The 16521-nt window shown below is 39.9% G+C and overlaps 2 protein-coding genes across 5 annotated transcripts in view; both read left to right on the plus strand.

The window, feature by feature from the left end:
• The window catches only part of urb2 (URB2 ribosome biogenesis homolog), a 29476-nt gene extending 23774 nt beyond the window's left edge, over window positions 1-5702 (plus strand). For both annotated transcript variants that reach the window (XM_061666940.1, XM_061666949.1), the window contains 2 exons: window positions 334-467; window positions 3646-5702. In XM_061666940.1, the coding sequence (XP_061522924.1) occupies window positions 334-467; window positions 3646-3843 (332 nt within the window). In that variant the 3' untranslated portion in view covers window positions 3844-5702. The remainder of the gene's footprint in view (window positions 1-333; window positions 468-3645) is intronic.
• Window positions 5703-8783: 3081 nt separating this feature from the next.
• The window catches only part of galnt2 (UDP-N-acetyl-alpha-D-galactosamine:polypeptide N-acetylgalactosaminyltransferase 2), an 84248-nt gene continuing 76510 nt past the window's right edge, over window positions 8784-16521 (plus strand). For all 3 annotated transcript variants that reach the window (XM_061666963.1, XM_061666972.1, XM_061666981.1), the window contains exon 1: window positions 8784-9270. In XM_061666963.1, the coding sequence (XP_061522947.1) occupies window positions 9175-9270 (96 nt within the window). In that variant the 5' untranslated portion in view covers window positions 8784-9174. The remainder of the gene's footprint in view (window positions 9271-16521) is intronic.

Genomic DNA, 16521 nt, shown 5'->3' on the forward strand with positions numbered 1-16521 from the left:
TCAGATAACAGCAGCACACAATGATATATAACAGAAACTAACATTGACAGCTTATGCATTTTTTTTAAAAGACCTAAATTTATAACAACATGTTGAGAAACTAAACATCCCAGAGGAACGTCTGGCTAACCAAGTGTATTTTATTATGATATAGTTTTTTCCACAAACCCATCATTTGCTGCTCTAATTAGCCTTATTTCATCATGACTTTGATTTATGACTATGCTTTGGAGACATTTTACCTTGTTTTATAGCAGCGACGTTCTGACGGTGTATTTGTAGCTAACGCATTGACTCGCAGGTTAATGAATCAATGTCAATGTGTGTTGGCAGGTGGAGAAAGTGAAGTGTATCTGCAGTGCTCCCGACTGGTAGAAAGGATGTACTCGCACATTGCTGCCATCTCTGAGAACTTCACCACACTGTCTCCCTTCATGGTGGCACAATACGTCACAGAGCTGCAAAAGGTACATGCACACATCCACACATTTGTGTGATTTCTGTAATTAATTTTTCCAATATTAGCATTGGAAAATAGCTTTAACAGGTGACAGACATTACACACAGTCATATATAGCCACCAATCCAAAACCATCTGTCAACTGTTTTTATATATATACACACACACAAATGAGGCAGCTGTATCTCAGTGATGTAGCCCTGTTTGGCTCACATTAACTTTCAGCAGTGCTGTAAGATTCCGACGCCAAGAAGAGTCGAGGAAATTTTTCCGTCAGCGCAGTTTTAAATGTTCCCAAATCGAATGGGCTCGGGATTACTCAAGCTCCATGTGCTGGAATTAAGCTTTTGGCTAGATGTTAGTTCAAGGCGGTGAGTCATGTCTGGTTTGTGAACACGGCTCCGCTCCGCTACCAGACTGTATTTAATGCGACGCCTACTTGACTCAGCGTTTTGCAGTAGAATTAACACATTGAGAAGGGGACATAGGAACAGACGGCCAAATGAATGGACAGGCTGACGGAAAAGGTAGGAAGAGAGGTCCGTTTAAGTCATCAAACACTGTGATGTGTGCTGTAAATATGGCTTTTTAAACAGCGAGAAATTCATGCGAGTCCAATGTAATTTAGCCTCGTCTCCATTCTGATTATCAGAGACAGACAAACTTTCCAAGAATATTTGAGCAAAATAGCTAAGCAGATATTGTTTTTTATAAGGAGAGCAGTATTTGAATTAAAAACATATAGCTTCACTCAAAGATGCAATTCGACCCAGTAGTCAAAAACCAAAAATCTTATATCCAGGCAGAGCCCACAGGGTGAGCAAAAGAGAGGAAATCGAACCATACTAAACAATTAAATTAATTAAATCAGTGGTCTTCAAACGTTTTACACCAAGTACCACCTAAAGAAATACCGGTACTTACATCTCCAAGTACCACCATCATGAGTGTTCACCACCAGTGTTCACCAAAAACGAGGTCGAAATATAAGAAGAAAATAAAAAAACTCAACAAATGTATTGCATAAAGACGTTACATAACCATTTTGCCTAAATAAACATGCTGAAAGATCAGAATGCAAATGTAGTGTCCCTAAAAGTAAATTACAACTGAACTGTACTGAACAAATGTACTTTACAGGATTAAAAAAAAAAAAGTGTCACTTTATTATACTATGCATAGGTTGAACATTGAATTCAGGGATTCTTTTGTGTACCATTAGAGGGAGCCCACGTGCCACCAGTGGTACTCGTACCACAACTTGAAAACCACTGAACTAAACAATTGCTTTTGTCCCAGGTAGCGCAGCCAGAAAGTATTTACGCGCTTAACTTTTTCCACATTGGTTATGTTACAGCCTTATTCCATTATGTATTTAAAAAGAAATTCTAAAAATTGTACATGCAACACCCCATAATGACAATGAGGAAAAAAAGTTGAATGTAGCTCTCTTGTCTCTGATGTCTACAGACAATTCCTTTGACTTCACGCTTGGTTTGTGCTCTGACATGCACTGTCAACTGTGGGACCTTATGTAGACTAAGTCTTGATTGACTAAAGATTTTTTTATAGTCGACTATAATGTGATCAAAGTTTAGTTGAGGTTGATTAATTGATGTTGTAATTGATATTTTTTCAGCACAGTATGGTGGTCCCCAAACTTTTTTTGCGCCATGGACTGGTTTTACGTAAAGACATATTTTGACGCACCGGCATAGAAACAAATATAAACAAATGTTTAAAAGTACCTTACACTGAATGTGGTTGTTCTAATTAATGGGAGCCCTGCGCATGTTTTTTTCTTCAACAAACCGACCGTACTCATCTTGTGTTCCATAGCATAGCCTGTTTTAAGACAATACAAGGTAGGCAGGGTTTTATCGGATTTGAGTATATACTTGCTATCGGTCTTATTTTTGGTCAAATATTTCCACATGCTTGTAGCATACTACGGTGGTATCCCATCGTAAAGCGTAAAGTAAAGTGTTGTCATGTTGGTGTGTGTTGAGATATGAGTAAAGTTCTTGTTAACACACAGTTGTCGTCCGTGCATTATTAGACATATTTCGGCAATGAAGATTGCGCTTCACTACGTGCTGCTGCCCTCGTTCCTTACCACCAATCCTATGGTCCCACATGTATAAATGTTTTATGACGAGCGGCGATTGAATAAGCCGAAGCTAGCAAGGCTAGCTGTGGTTCTCATCTCAACAATCTTATTTTTGTATTGTCTGACTCGCACAGATGTATAAAGACTGCTTTGTTAGCTGAACATTTCACTGCTCCATGAAACATTATTGTCCAGAGACGGCAGCAGACGGGTGAGTCCGAAGTCCTCTGTTAATTGGCCAATTAGAAGACAAGATCCCATAAACGTGATTAGTGATTGGTCGACTTCAAGCTTTAAACGTGGATGCGTAGTAGCGAAGGGCCCTAGTGGACTAATCGGTTCAACCCCTACTTTATGTACATTTATAGTGAAATGGCTCCCCCTCAAGAACAAACTGGTATTTAAACACGAGGAAACACATTTAATTGCAGCTTTTAAAGCATTGACGACAGTGTTTTGCTATATAAAGCATTTGATGTTCTGCTATCGACATCTGTCGTCATCACTCCCTTCCTGACGGTTACATTTTTTTCTTTCTTTTTGACATCAGGAGATGTGTTATGCTTGTTCATTTCTCCCTTCAACCACTGGCTTTTTGGGTCAAGGTTTTCTGTTGTGAAATTAATCAACTAGATGTGCATTACAGATGATAGGCATGTCCGCAGTGCGCAGGAACTGGCTGCCGTTTGCGTGGCCCTTTGAGCATGTACACCTACACACAGATAATATGTGCCCCGGTTTATAACATCCTATCATGATATATAAATGTTCTGATAATTTTAGTGTTGTACAAATGTCGTTCAAGCACTGCACATAACTGAAGTGTTATTTTAGTACCGATGCTCATGCATTGCTAACACAACCTGAGCGATGTCCTGGCTGGTCAACCAAAATTATAGACGACTAAAGGAGGCAATCTGCGTTTGCCATGACAACAAAGGCTCTATTCTCAGTACTTACAAACCAGTGTACCATCAAAATTATTTCAAATGTAGTTATTTTAAGGTTAAGGATCATCCTATTTTAAGGCCTTTGTTCTTTTTCTCAATTACAACTCTTGTTCTTGTCTCTCCAGGCTACTTTGCAGCCAGACATCAAGCTGCACCTGACAGAGGGCATCTACCGGATACTTGACCTGTGTATGGAGCAGGATATTAAGTTCTTAACAGCGGGCTTGCAGACTGGAGTCCGTGAGGTGTTTAACGAGCTCTACAGTAACTACACCCACTACCACAAACCCCAGAGACAAGGAGAGGACAAATACACTGTTTGAAATTACACAACAGACTCCAATTTGGGTCCAGGTGACCCTAACATTATGTCATTTAGACTAATGTATTCCACAACAATTTAACAAACTGTCTGACAGGCAATGCCATCCAATAATGTAGGTTTGTTTTTTAATTTCCATGTTTTTACATATTGAAACAGGTGTATAAAGACATAGATGAGTTATCGTTGTTGCTTTTTGGAACTTGTGCTTTGCCATGAGTGCAGTATTATTTACTGCAAATTGTCATTTTCAAACCTTTTCAATTAGATTTTGTGGAAAAAGTATTTTTACTGGACTATATTTCAAGTAGAATTAAAAATAAAAAAAAACGACTTTGCTTATTTGCTAATGGAGTTGTAGCAGTGTTGCAGCTGAAATGAATCAATATGAGGACTCCAATCTTAGTCAACTTGATGAATTGTGTCAGAACCATACCGCTCTTTTTATAACAGCACTTGTTCAAGGATGCATTGATTAAAGCTGAAGCTGGGGTATTTTGTGCTGTAGTGGCACATAAACCGTGAGTGCCAACACCCACGCTGCCAAGCTCATCAAGTTTTTGGATTCCCTGCACAGTTTTGAAAGTAAAAATATTGCAGATGCAGCATGTCTGTGAATAGCTCATAGTTATTCTACATTAATGCTAAACCCGTCAAAAGGATTCCATAGAGATGATCTGTATGACTGAATTGACCTATTAAAACTGATTTGTGTATGTGAGATTACTTTGTGTGTTTGTACTGAGAGGAAAGATAGCTATAAACTGATTAGGCGCTGTCTGCTTTTGGGTTTTTGGAAATGCAAACAAAAGTAGTGATAAACTAGCTGAGGTGCTTATCTGTGAGCTTGGTAAAAAACAACACTGCGACAGCATCAGATCAACATCAGGAAGCCTGGTGGCGGCGGCATGCTTTGAGCTTGTTTTTCCCCTTCAGCCGGAACAGGGGCTGTAGTTAAGTTTGCGAGATTTGGGAGCACTTGCAACTAGCGGTCACTTTTGGCCCAAAACATTCCGACTGCTGGAAGGCTGAAGCCAAAGAGGAATTTCACATTTCAGCACGACAAGGAACAGTTCAACAAAAGAAAGGCTTCACCAGAAGAATGTGAAACCGTTGGAATGGGCCAGTTGGAGCCCAAATCTAAATCCAGTTGAAGATTTGACCCATAACGACCCATAAATTAGAAAAGAAAAACATACTGTTTTAACATGTCGTTAGCCTAATAATATAATTGCCCAAGTCCTTTTTGAATGTTTTCGGAAAAATAAAATAAAAGTCTAGTTGCCTCACTTCAACCTTGAAAGATGACTATTGCCTGGATGACTGAGATTCTACACAGACCTAAAAAAAGAAAAAAAAAAGCTATATTTTAGCAAGCACATTTAAATTTTTTTAAAGTAATATTGCAATAGTAAGTTTGAAATGACTTGGGCAATTATGCTATTAGGCGAATGATGTTCACATTCTGAGTAATGTCCTACAACTCTTCATTTATCAATGCTTTAATGCAACATGGATAAAAGAAAGACATCTAGTGGGGTGCCATAAGTGTAAAGTGTTTTATATCTCAAATGTTTTATATGGCTGCCAGTGGTTACTGGCATGAAATGCTTTGCCTACCCAACAGCTGCTGTTTTATGTCCGTGACAGCACAAATATGATTTAGAGACATTTTAAAGTGGGAAAGCATTATTACAATGTAATATGTCTTGGTAATGTCATTCTTCTTCATGGTCCATGGCCACCTCCAGCTTGTATTTAATTTTTTATTTTTGTTGTTGTTGCTCCTTAAAATGTTACAAATATTTGGCAATTACATTGTTACTAATTATTTCCAGTGTACTGAATGCACAAAATAAAAGAAACACTGACCTTGCACTTTAAATCATTGAGAGATACTGTCAGATCTCGCATTCTTAGCTGGAGACAGTGTCTCAACCTTTCAAGGCATGGAACATTGGAAGTGCACAGGGGATAAGATAACCTTTATTTATCTCACAATTGGGAAATATGCAAAATGTATACCTCCTCCAAGGCATGAGCCATTTGGTGCACTGCCAGGTAGAGAGGGAGTTGAGTGAAAATATGTAATTATACACTACTCACACAAAGTTAGTGATATTCAGCTTTTGGGTGAAATTTCAGGGGGACCCTAAACTGCACTATAACATTTACAGATGAACTTCATTTGACCTTGTCTAAACTTTTTAATGCTTGTCCAACTGTTCAATGTTTCAGTACCATTTGCACAACTCTGTTGTTCTCTAATGGCAAAATTCACAATATGTGTTTGATCCATCAAGATTTTCAATGATGTCCACTTCTGTGCCTTTTTGTGACTTCAGTCTCTCTGTATCGCAGTTGAAATCTGCTGTTGACACTGTCATACTCAAAGCTCAGTGTCCCTCACTACATTTTTAGTTGGATTAGTTTGGATATCTTATTTTTTCTTCCCCAACTCCATATAATTCCCAAGGTAATATGAATTAATTGTCAGGTTTTTAATATTTTGACAAAGAAGGAATTGTCCTTTGTAGTTAAGGGCTATCTTATAGAAGTTTATTTGGTTTCTGTTGTCATTTTTAAAGAAAAGTGACCCTGACAGTGGAACATTGTGTGACTTACCAGCTATCTTTCTTTCATGCTTTCCTCTAGTACAAATAACCAAACAACTGTGTGAAATGTCTCTTGTCTCATTTCTTGTCTTTTTTAACAGTCAAACAGACTCACTCAGGAGAAATCTGACACCTTCATAACGCTTTTTAGGATGTCCTGGTCAGAGGACAGACAGGCAAGTTATTTTTTCCTTCAACCACCTCCACTTTAACTCTTAACTGGGGGTGCGGTTTGTAAAGCGGCTCAAGATTTTGTCACATTTAGCTTTGTTTAAAAAAAAAAAAAAATGGTGTGAATTTTTTGCACAGTTACAATATAATTTTGAGATATATTAAATAGGTGCATACAAATATGAAATGTCACAACTAGGTGTTAAAAGTTTAATTGAAATATTAAACCTAAATGTTAATGTTTTCATTGTGTGCCACATCGTAGTTACGGTGTTGCACGGGGAGAACATGCAAATGCCAAACGGGAAGGCCGGATTCAAACCCGGAACCTCAGAACTGTGAGGTGGCTGTGTGAATCAGTTGTACACTGTGCCGGCTTCAGGAAACTATTCATCCATCCATTTTCTGTACCGCCTATCCTCACTAGGGTCGCGGGCGTGCTGGAGCCTATGCCAGCTATCTAAATGTTTTTAATGAAATAAAAAGATAATCAAGTAACCAGAGATGGGGAACTCGAGTCAAATGACTTGACTCGAGTCGACTCAAGTTGCGACTTCCTTGCCAAAAACTAAAAGGCTTGAGTTTTACTTGAACTACATGACTTGACAAGGCATTTCGTTGAGAGTTGGAAATCTGCATTTTAATTGAGACTGTTAGGCTTTTTTTTCTTCTTTTTTTTTTTTATAAGTGAGAAACGTTTTGGCGGGTCGTTCGCGCCAACCTGGCAACACAATTTGCGTTTTTACGCACTTGCCAGTGCGACGTGCACCTCGCGCGTGAAAGACGACAACGACGACGACGAACTTCATCCTTCACTACAAAACTCACAAAGTAAGCTAATTTAACAGTTTAGCTAGCTGGTCAAACATTGGTCAAACACTAGTTTGGGATAATAATAATAATAATAAATGCTGTGATTGAGAACGTTTTAGTACAGCTAAGTAATATAACTAGTGGTGGGAAGCTTTATAATAATTGTCGGAACCTTTCGTTTCGGTTTGTAGGCACGCAAAAGTCTGCTTTTTTCTCGCTCACTCTAGAGCAGAAAGTAGCTCCTAAAATATAATGGCAACCGCTGAACGCAGAAGTGAAGCGACGTTGTTTGTGTTGTGGAAATTTGAAAAAGAAAAAGAAGTTGCGAAGATGTTTGCGGGCATGACGAAAGAGCTCGAAGATGCCAGGTGCGTTATAGGTCTGTTGTATCGGATCACATTGCATTACGATCACGGCGATAAAAATGTCGTTGACTAAAGTGCGTCCCACTAATACTAAGTAGTAGTACAGTACAAATTTGGAGTAGCTACGTGTGAATATAATTGTTATACTTCTGAACGTGTTTCTTGAAGTGTCACCATTCAAAATGTCATCTGTTGTGTCGGCTCTGTGATAAAGCTGTCTGCACTATGTTTTAAAAATTGAGAGCACAGCCTTTAATCTAATAACAATTGTCAGTTGTCCAGAGTCGGTGTTTCTAACTAAATTAACAAACCCGACTGAGTGATTTAATTACAGGACACAGGAGGAGTGCAGATTTTTACGTCATGTATTATTCCCTTAATTATGAATCTTTTGTTCTCCTTTCGCCCATCTGATTATATTTGACCAATAGAAAACAGTCTTGGCTTTTGCTTAATTGTGTTCTCTTAAGAACCGTAGGAGTTACAAGGATATCAACAAAAAGTACACAGCATAGTTTGTTCAGAAATAAAGTTCCGTTAAATAGAGTTTGAAATACAACTTTAAAAAAAAAATCCGTGCAATAAATTCAAACAATCATAATCTCAGTTGCTGTTCTTTTAACTTTTATAAGGTGTGAATACTTTTTTTTTTTTTTAGTGTTACGATTTATTGGAGAAAAAATGTGAAAAAAACATTTTATTACCACTCTAATATATGTTGCGACTGTATGACTTCTCGATTTGTCGACTCGACTTGCTTGATGTTTTCCCGCAGTGACTTGAGACTTGCACATATGTGACTTACGCCCACCTGCGCAAGTTACCACAAAAAAGTACTTTTACTTCCAGTACTTAAGTACATTTGACGTGAGAACATTAATTTTGTTGATAATACTTCCTGCAATCGATTCCCTCCCATTTAAACCCAGTCATACATGTCTCTAGCGCCTCTAGCGTATCCTCAGAGTACAGCAGACAGCCTGTAGCGCGAACACACCGTCGCTGCTTGGCTCCAAGAGCTCCAACTAAAACGCTCACTGCAACCATTGACTTCAACATTATCTTTTCCACTCGACTTTAGCACGGTTTGCCCTTCGACTCGCTAGCGGCACCGAGCCCTCCTCCACAACTGCGTTATCCGATGTTTGATTGGATTACAGCGGGTTAGCCTTTGCCCTCTAACCTTGGTTGCTGAAATTTGGCTAGCTGCTTCCTGCTCCCCTCCCCGGAGGACCGAGGACCCAGCGGCGAAGCGCCATTCGCGGTTACGACAAACCGGGACGAGCCGCCGCCGTCACCATCACTATCACGAGAAGCCCGAGCAGAGCCACCGAGTACTCGGCAGGCGGAAGAGGCGAGGAGACAACCATGCGGAGGAAATCGAGGATATTGTTATGTTTTGCGGTACTGTGGGTGCTGGGGATAGCCTACTACTTCTACTCGGGGACGTCGTTGGGGCGAAAGGTAAGACTGGGTCCTCTTTTCTTTTTTTCTTTTTTTTTTTTTTTTTTTTTATAAAAACCAACCCATTTTCTTGGGGACAAAGCGGCGATAGAGCGCTGTTACCAGGGTCCCTCTACCCCCTTGAGGCGGTCTGCTATGGCCGCACCGGTGATGTGTTAAGCGAATTGAAGGCCCTGTTAGAATCAATAGATAGATGATCTTTAAGTTGATTATTACAATTTAAGGGGGTGTCAGGGTTCCGGGACTACCCGGTGAACTTGCACCAATCTCCCGTCGGTTGTTCCCCCGTGGCAGTGCTTTGGAGGCACGGTCAGTTACCGGGCGGTGTGTCTTCCTGGGCCGGTGTCTTGATGGGAGGCTGCCGGCCTGGTTCACAGGGCCGGCCGGGGGTGCTTTGCCTGTGGACTGGAGGACGTCAGCACATGAGGAGAGAGCAGGAAGTGAACGTAGCACCGAAAGTCGGCGAGAATGTGATTGAAATTCGAACATATTGTCTCGTGTGGGGACATTGTGGGTTCATTTGGACTCTCTGCTGCTGCGCTTCGGAGATCTATTCGCTCATTGTGCAGCGTGAAGAGCCACGTTTTAACCCGCACTCTCATCTAAAATCACGCTTACACGTTTTTACGTCTGATTTAACTCACATTATTTTAGAGCATGTTTCCCAAACTCATAATTCAGATAATTTAGTATTGGGTTGCTGATTGGCGGATTAAAACGCAGTAATGTTTTATTGATTGTTAAGCAGACCCGCAATTTTTAGGTTTTGGATTGATTTTTTTTTTGTAACATATAGAGTCATGGTCATTTATGTACATTATATGGTGATTCATCGTGTATCCTGTTCAGGGTTAGAGTGAGAGTTAGCCTATCCAAGATGAATTTGGGCGAAAAAACAACTACACTCTGGCGTGATCGTCAGTCAACGTCAGGGCACTATTGGCACCTTACGATTTAGTAAGCGACCACATTTTTTATTTAGGTCTTCTTGATGTCACCGATGGTGTAATAGTTGTACTGCTGTACAGGAACGTGGTTTCACTTCCCTTTTAGTTGATGGCATGATTCTGAGAGTTTCTGGATGATGTGCCCTGTGATTGACTGGTGACTAGTCCAGGGTGTAGTCTGCCTTTTCCTGAAATCAGATGGGATAGGCTGCAGGTCCTGAACAGGATAAGCGGTACAGAAAGTTGGTGGGGAAATGAATGGGTCTATTTGATGTGGAAAAGTTTGGGATACCCAGTTTTACAGTTCAATTAACTGCCCTCTAAACTCACCAACAAGTTAACCCCCCCCCCAAAAAAAATATCACCAAAAACTACTGATTGTGACCTTAACCATGTACCTGTGTACACCATCGCTCTTTGTCACCCATCCTCACGCACATGACCAGGTGGAGGTTGTCATGCAATAACCTAATCTGCTCATTAGGGGCTATTAGAGGTTTTGTACTTGAACCAGTAACCTGCTGACTGCAACTGGGTGACTTGGATGGTCACTTTAATCTTTAAACTGATGCAAACCTATACCGTGACCTAGAACACATTACTATGTTCATGACAATAAAAGGTGAGTCTTCTTCTTTTTATATCATCCCACCTGATGACGCCTTCCTCTTTTACCTGTCAGATGGCAGCTTCATTGTTGCCTCTATTCATTTCACCTACAATATATGGTATACACTAGGTCATAAGACTCCACAAGATAAGCTGCATGACAATCGTTGTTGTGGGTAGCGTCAAATTTACCTTAATTTCTCATGTATAATGCGCACCCCCAAAGTTGAACTCAAAATTCTGGAAAACCCTTAAACCTATGTATAATGCATTTTTACAATGCATGATTTTGCTTCTACCCATATGATCAAAACATGAGGTATTTCTTTTCAAATAATTATTCTGAAGTTAAGCACTTTATTTGAACATGTAATACTTTTTCATTTACCTGTTCTTATTTTTAAATTCACAGCCTTACTTTTATTTAGTAAATGCGAGAGCACACAGTTGTGCTCATATGTTTGATTACCCAGGCAGAATTTGTAAGATTGGTACAATTCTTTAAAGAAAACACGAAGGGCTAGGCGAAACACTTAATTTTATTTTAATGGGATTCAAATTAAACTGTCAAGCATTTCAGAAAAGCATTGTCATTAAACAAAACATAACCAAAACATAACCATAAAGATGGTTGTTGTCCAGTCATATTTATATATATATATATATATATATATATATATATTAAAAAAATGAAGAATATTTCACAAATTCTGCCAGGGTATGTAAATTTATGACCATAACTGTACATACAGGATATGCAGTCCTACCCCTGTCATATTGGAATTAAAGTGTAGGCTACACCTTTTTCATAACCTCTAGGTGGGGGCATATTAGAATGAAAGTGTACACCTTTCTCATAACCTCTAGGTGGCGGTGAGATTGGAATGAGAGTGTACAGCTTTTTCATAACCTCTAGATGGCAGCATACATTTATAAAATGTGAAAGCTTTTTCATTTCCCCCCTATACCTATGTATATTTCGCACTATTGACTTTTGTAATTTTTTGGGGGGGAAAGAATGCGCATTATACACGAGAAATTACGGTACGTGTACTGTATAGTCAACAGCATTTGGAAACCCTGTTAATATTGTAATTATGAAATTTAATCTGTCCAAGCTAAGGATAGACTTAAAAAAAGCTTTAAAATAACATTTTGGACAGTTATATGCTCTCAACTCTGCAAGGGTTTTCTGATGTGAATAAAATGAGACTAATTTTTAAAAAATGTCAACTTTTCAAACAGCACCATTAATTTGACCTTTATAACCTGTACAGCTCAACTGCATAAAAATAGCATTTTGAAAAGTAAAAATAAACAACTTAAAGTGTCTCTGATGGAATAAAGAGAGGTACAAAAGAATTTCCAAGGCATTTCCAAATGAGTTGTACAGAACATAGGTCACATTAGTGGTGGAAAAGGTTTGCAACGATTTAGGTTCTTGGTCTTATGCGTTGTATCACAAAAAGCGAACATTTGAAACTATTTCCACTTTAGCGTGCTTAGGATCCGGTCAAGACACATGTTGTTAATGGAAGGTAAACATCCTTCAGATATCCTTGTGCGTGTGACAACACACGCATACGCACGCCCACATGCAGGTGGTAGGTTTGCATCCTGCTGTCTGTATGAAGTGCTCCGCATGGGTGGTTGTAGGCGCAGCGCTACATTTGTGTGTGTGTGTGTGTGTGTGTGTGTGTGAGAACATCCCGTGTGTATTTCACCTGCATCATGTCTGGTCATATCAGCCTCTATGTGTTTACATCGCTCCAGTCAACCACATTATCCGTTTTACTTTCCCATTAGGTTGATAGCCGTGTGTGTATGCATGTGTTTCATGCTTTTTAAGGAGGTCAAAGTGGCAGCATTGTCTTGTTCAGGCTGATTTGGAGTTTGGATGATGGGCTGCACCTGCCTTATAGGGAAGCATACTGTATTGTTCTCAATCGGCATATACATTTGACTACATTTTGTAAATTGAGCAATTTTAAGGAAACTAACACTCAATGACTTAATCATGGTTTTCTATATCTATATATGTGCCCTGTCGACTCGTCCAGAAAGTAGTCAGCCTTTCACCCAATGTCAGCTGGGATAGGCTCCAGTTCACCGCAACCTGAACAGGATAAGCGCTATAGAAATTGGCTGATGGATAATCAATGCTACTAGTCAGTAGCATTGGCAGTAGCTTTTCTGTTAGGACTTGGGCTCTGTAACCCACATTTATTCAGAAGAGTGGAATTAGATATGCGCTGTAAAATATTACTTGTCTTCCTGTAATAAACTGCCACATATTGGATAGAATGCCAATTGTTGGTTGTCCTCCATTATTGTCCTTTGTTTGATCTGCGGTGTTCGTCGTCTTTGTTGAATTTATTGCCAGGTTACACAGCGTCACGCTGTTATGATGTCACACGGTTTAATGTATCTGACACATCTATCTCAATCCTGCCTATACCACCTGCGGGGAAACACAAGCCAGATCGGTGTTTACCATTCCAACCCGTGCCATGATGAGATAGACTGTACTGTACAAACTTGGCGAATGTCTGTGTTTGTCTTGGTCATCGACTGTCGATGCAGCGATAACTTGATTCTCAGCCTTATTGGCTTCAATGAGGGTGACGACTAAAGGATCCTTGCTTCTAGGCAGTACCCAAAAAAATGCATCTGATTACAAAATCTATACTTTTATCTACATTTTAGGGAATTAAATGACTACAGCGGTTCTTGCTGTCAAAATTCCAAGTAAAACTTTTGAAGTTGGATGTCTATATATAAAAATGCAAAAATATCCCTAATAAGGCAGTGTTATGTTTCACAAAAAGCTTGCAGAACCACAACCTGGACATCTCACAAAGCCCTCTTTGTTGATGCATTGTGGTACACAGGAGATAGTGTTGCAAGCCCTTTTGCAGGATACTGTTCTGAATTCCGCCAACAAGCATGTTTTGCTTTCTGCCAGCTTTTAGGAACATAGCGTCTACTTTCATGCTAATCAGGGCTGTGAGAGGGAAGCTCACCGCCAGAATTGTCGCGAGCCGCGGGAAAAGCCAGCACACTTCATTATTGTCAGCTGTTCAAGCCTAGCTACAAATGTTTGGCAACTGAAGGAAAACTGCTTTTTCCAACCTGAGATGAGGCATCATGAACCTGTCACCTGCATCTCTTTGCAAATACAGCGGAAACACTAAAGTCAAATGCCCCTGAAGTTGTTGTACAAATTTGGAATTAGAATGTGTGTGTGAGTGTTTGTGCTTATACGTGTATATAAGGCTAACAACTCGATAGTTAACGTTAAAATGTTACTTAAAACGATACATATACAGTTACAAAATGTATCACAAGGGTGATAATGTGCCCTGCAACGAATAGTTTTGTATTTATGAATGTAGAATCTTTTCACATAACCCCAATATTGTTATGCTATTTAAGTGAAGAACGACTAAGCAAAAAAATGATGACGTCCACATGCCGTTGAAACAAATTCTAATTTTACACTATTGGCGGCCAAGTCTCAGAGGCTCAAATCAGAATCATCTTTATTTGCCAAGTATGTCTAAAAAACACAAGAAATTTGTCTCTGTTAGTTGGAGTTGCTCGAGTACGACAACAGACAGTCAATTGACAGAGAACACTTTTGAGACATAAAGACATTGAGAAAAACAGTCACTGAGCAATAAAGAAGGCGCAGTACACTCAATAAATGTTTGATAACATTCCTTTTCTGTCTAACTAATTTGCTATAATGTTCACATGCAATATTGCGGTTCACCTATTGCGGATTCAGTGCATTGCAGATTCTTACACACAGGCACACTCAACATGTAGCATCATAAACAAACAGATACGCAACAGTGGGGATTGTTGGTAAATGAAATAAAAGGCTTTTCTTTTGAAGAGTTGTACGCCGAGACTAGTTGTGTTATGCCCTATCACATACTGTCAGGTTTCATCCCGTTCACCTTATCTTACTACAGCTGACTATGGTTTCTCATCTGCACTGTGACTGCTGTGGCAGATTTATTGACATCTCGCCGGGCATCCACAGCAATCACTGCCTGTCCCCTCCTGCTTCGTCGCATTGTCTAAAGAGCATTCCTTTTTGTCCACACTAGCCTAAAACGGGGCCGCCGGGAACATAGTTAAACATATGACATGCATACATTCTCCAGTACTGATATGGCTGTCTTTCAAAAGTGGATCGTCACAGCAGTGAGTTTTGTGCTTAGCCAGTGGTTTGTATTCACTTGATGGTGGTGGTGGCTGAGGCTTCAGAACTCAGTGCACACACTTTCTCCGTGGTGCATAACGCTGGCCAGTCCAAAACTTAAGTGCCAAAAAGTTTAATCTCTTCTGCCTGTATGTTGCTTCTTCCTGCCTGCCTGCTCTAAGTCCTAGAGGACTGTGCATCTTTGCACAATTATCAAAAAAAAAAAAAAAATGTATCGGCATTACCAGATAACTAGCAACCCTTTACTGCTCAGTGACTTTTTTTTTTTTTTTTTTTTTTTGGTCAATGTCTTTATGTCTCAAAAGTGTTCTCTGTCGATCGACTGTCTGTTGTCGTACTAGAGCGGCTCCAACTACCGGAGACAAATTCCTTGTGTGTTTTTTGGACATACTTGGCAAATAAAGATGATTCTGACTGATATGTCTCAGACTCCAACTTTATCGTCACATCTGCTGCCTATCGTAGGCAGTGAGACCTCGCTTGCTTGTTTAAAGCAAACATTGTTCGTAAGAAAGTGGTGTATACGCCCACATGACCATCCTCCTCCTCCATAGTGAAGTATCAGTTCAGATGTTGTCCCTCATGCCAGGCTGGAGTTAGTCACCACGCACACACACACGCACTCACACGTACACACACGTGCAACTTCAGGAGTTTACTATTGCGTGAATGAGAAAAATACCCTAATTTAGCCTGTAAGCACAACCAGTATTGGCAGTTGGCTAAATAGAGCAATCAATAAAATACAGTGATGAAGGTCTTGATAAAGGGGTGGCTGGGTCAGATGACTGAAGTTCTGACAGCCTTAGAATAAAGAAACGGTGAGTATTAGACTGTGGCAGAATGTAGAAAAGTAGATTCCTATTTGCCGTCAATGGCGGTGGTATCACAAAAAAATCCAATACAAAGGAACAAGGGCCCGCCACACACACATGCACAGGCTGAACCCGACTGAACTGTCACGCAGCCTATGAGTGGCTGACCGTCAGCCACTGGTTTTGCTGTGATTCAAAATTTGAGTCGTCAGTGAACGGCGTCGTAACGTTATAGATGTAACAGCCATTCAAAAATGCACATACTTTTGCCCCAAAATAATTTTTTAGAATTTTAAGCGCAAGTCAGATCCAGTTATCTGGCAGCGGCCATGACACAGCCAAGCCGTACCAATACAGTGTATGCAGTTCATGTATAAATATACATCGAAAATGTATCGTCATTGCGATATCAACATGCACAATATACTCTACATATCGAAAAATACTGCTTGAACTATAATGAATTGTACTTCGTGTGCCATGCAGTCACCCTCTGCTTGACAATGTACTTGGCCAATCAGATGGAGCCTTACTGCCATATACTGTATGCCCACCCCGCGTTATTATTGAATGCCATTTGAGTTCTGGGCAGGATACAATAGTTAGTCAGATAAAGCTCTTCTGCCTTGGAAGCAGTAGGACATGG

The sequence above is a fragment of the Phycodurus eques genome, chromosome 2, assembly GCF_024500275.1.
Source record: "Phycodurus eques isolate BA_2022a chromosome 2, UOR_Pequ_1.1, whole genome shotgun sequence".
NCBI classification, from domain to species: domain Eukaryota; kingdom Metazoa; phylum Chordata; class Actinopteri; order Syngnathiformes; family Syngnathidae; genus Phycodurus; species Phycodurus eques.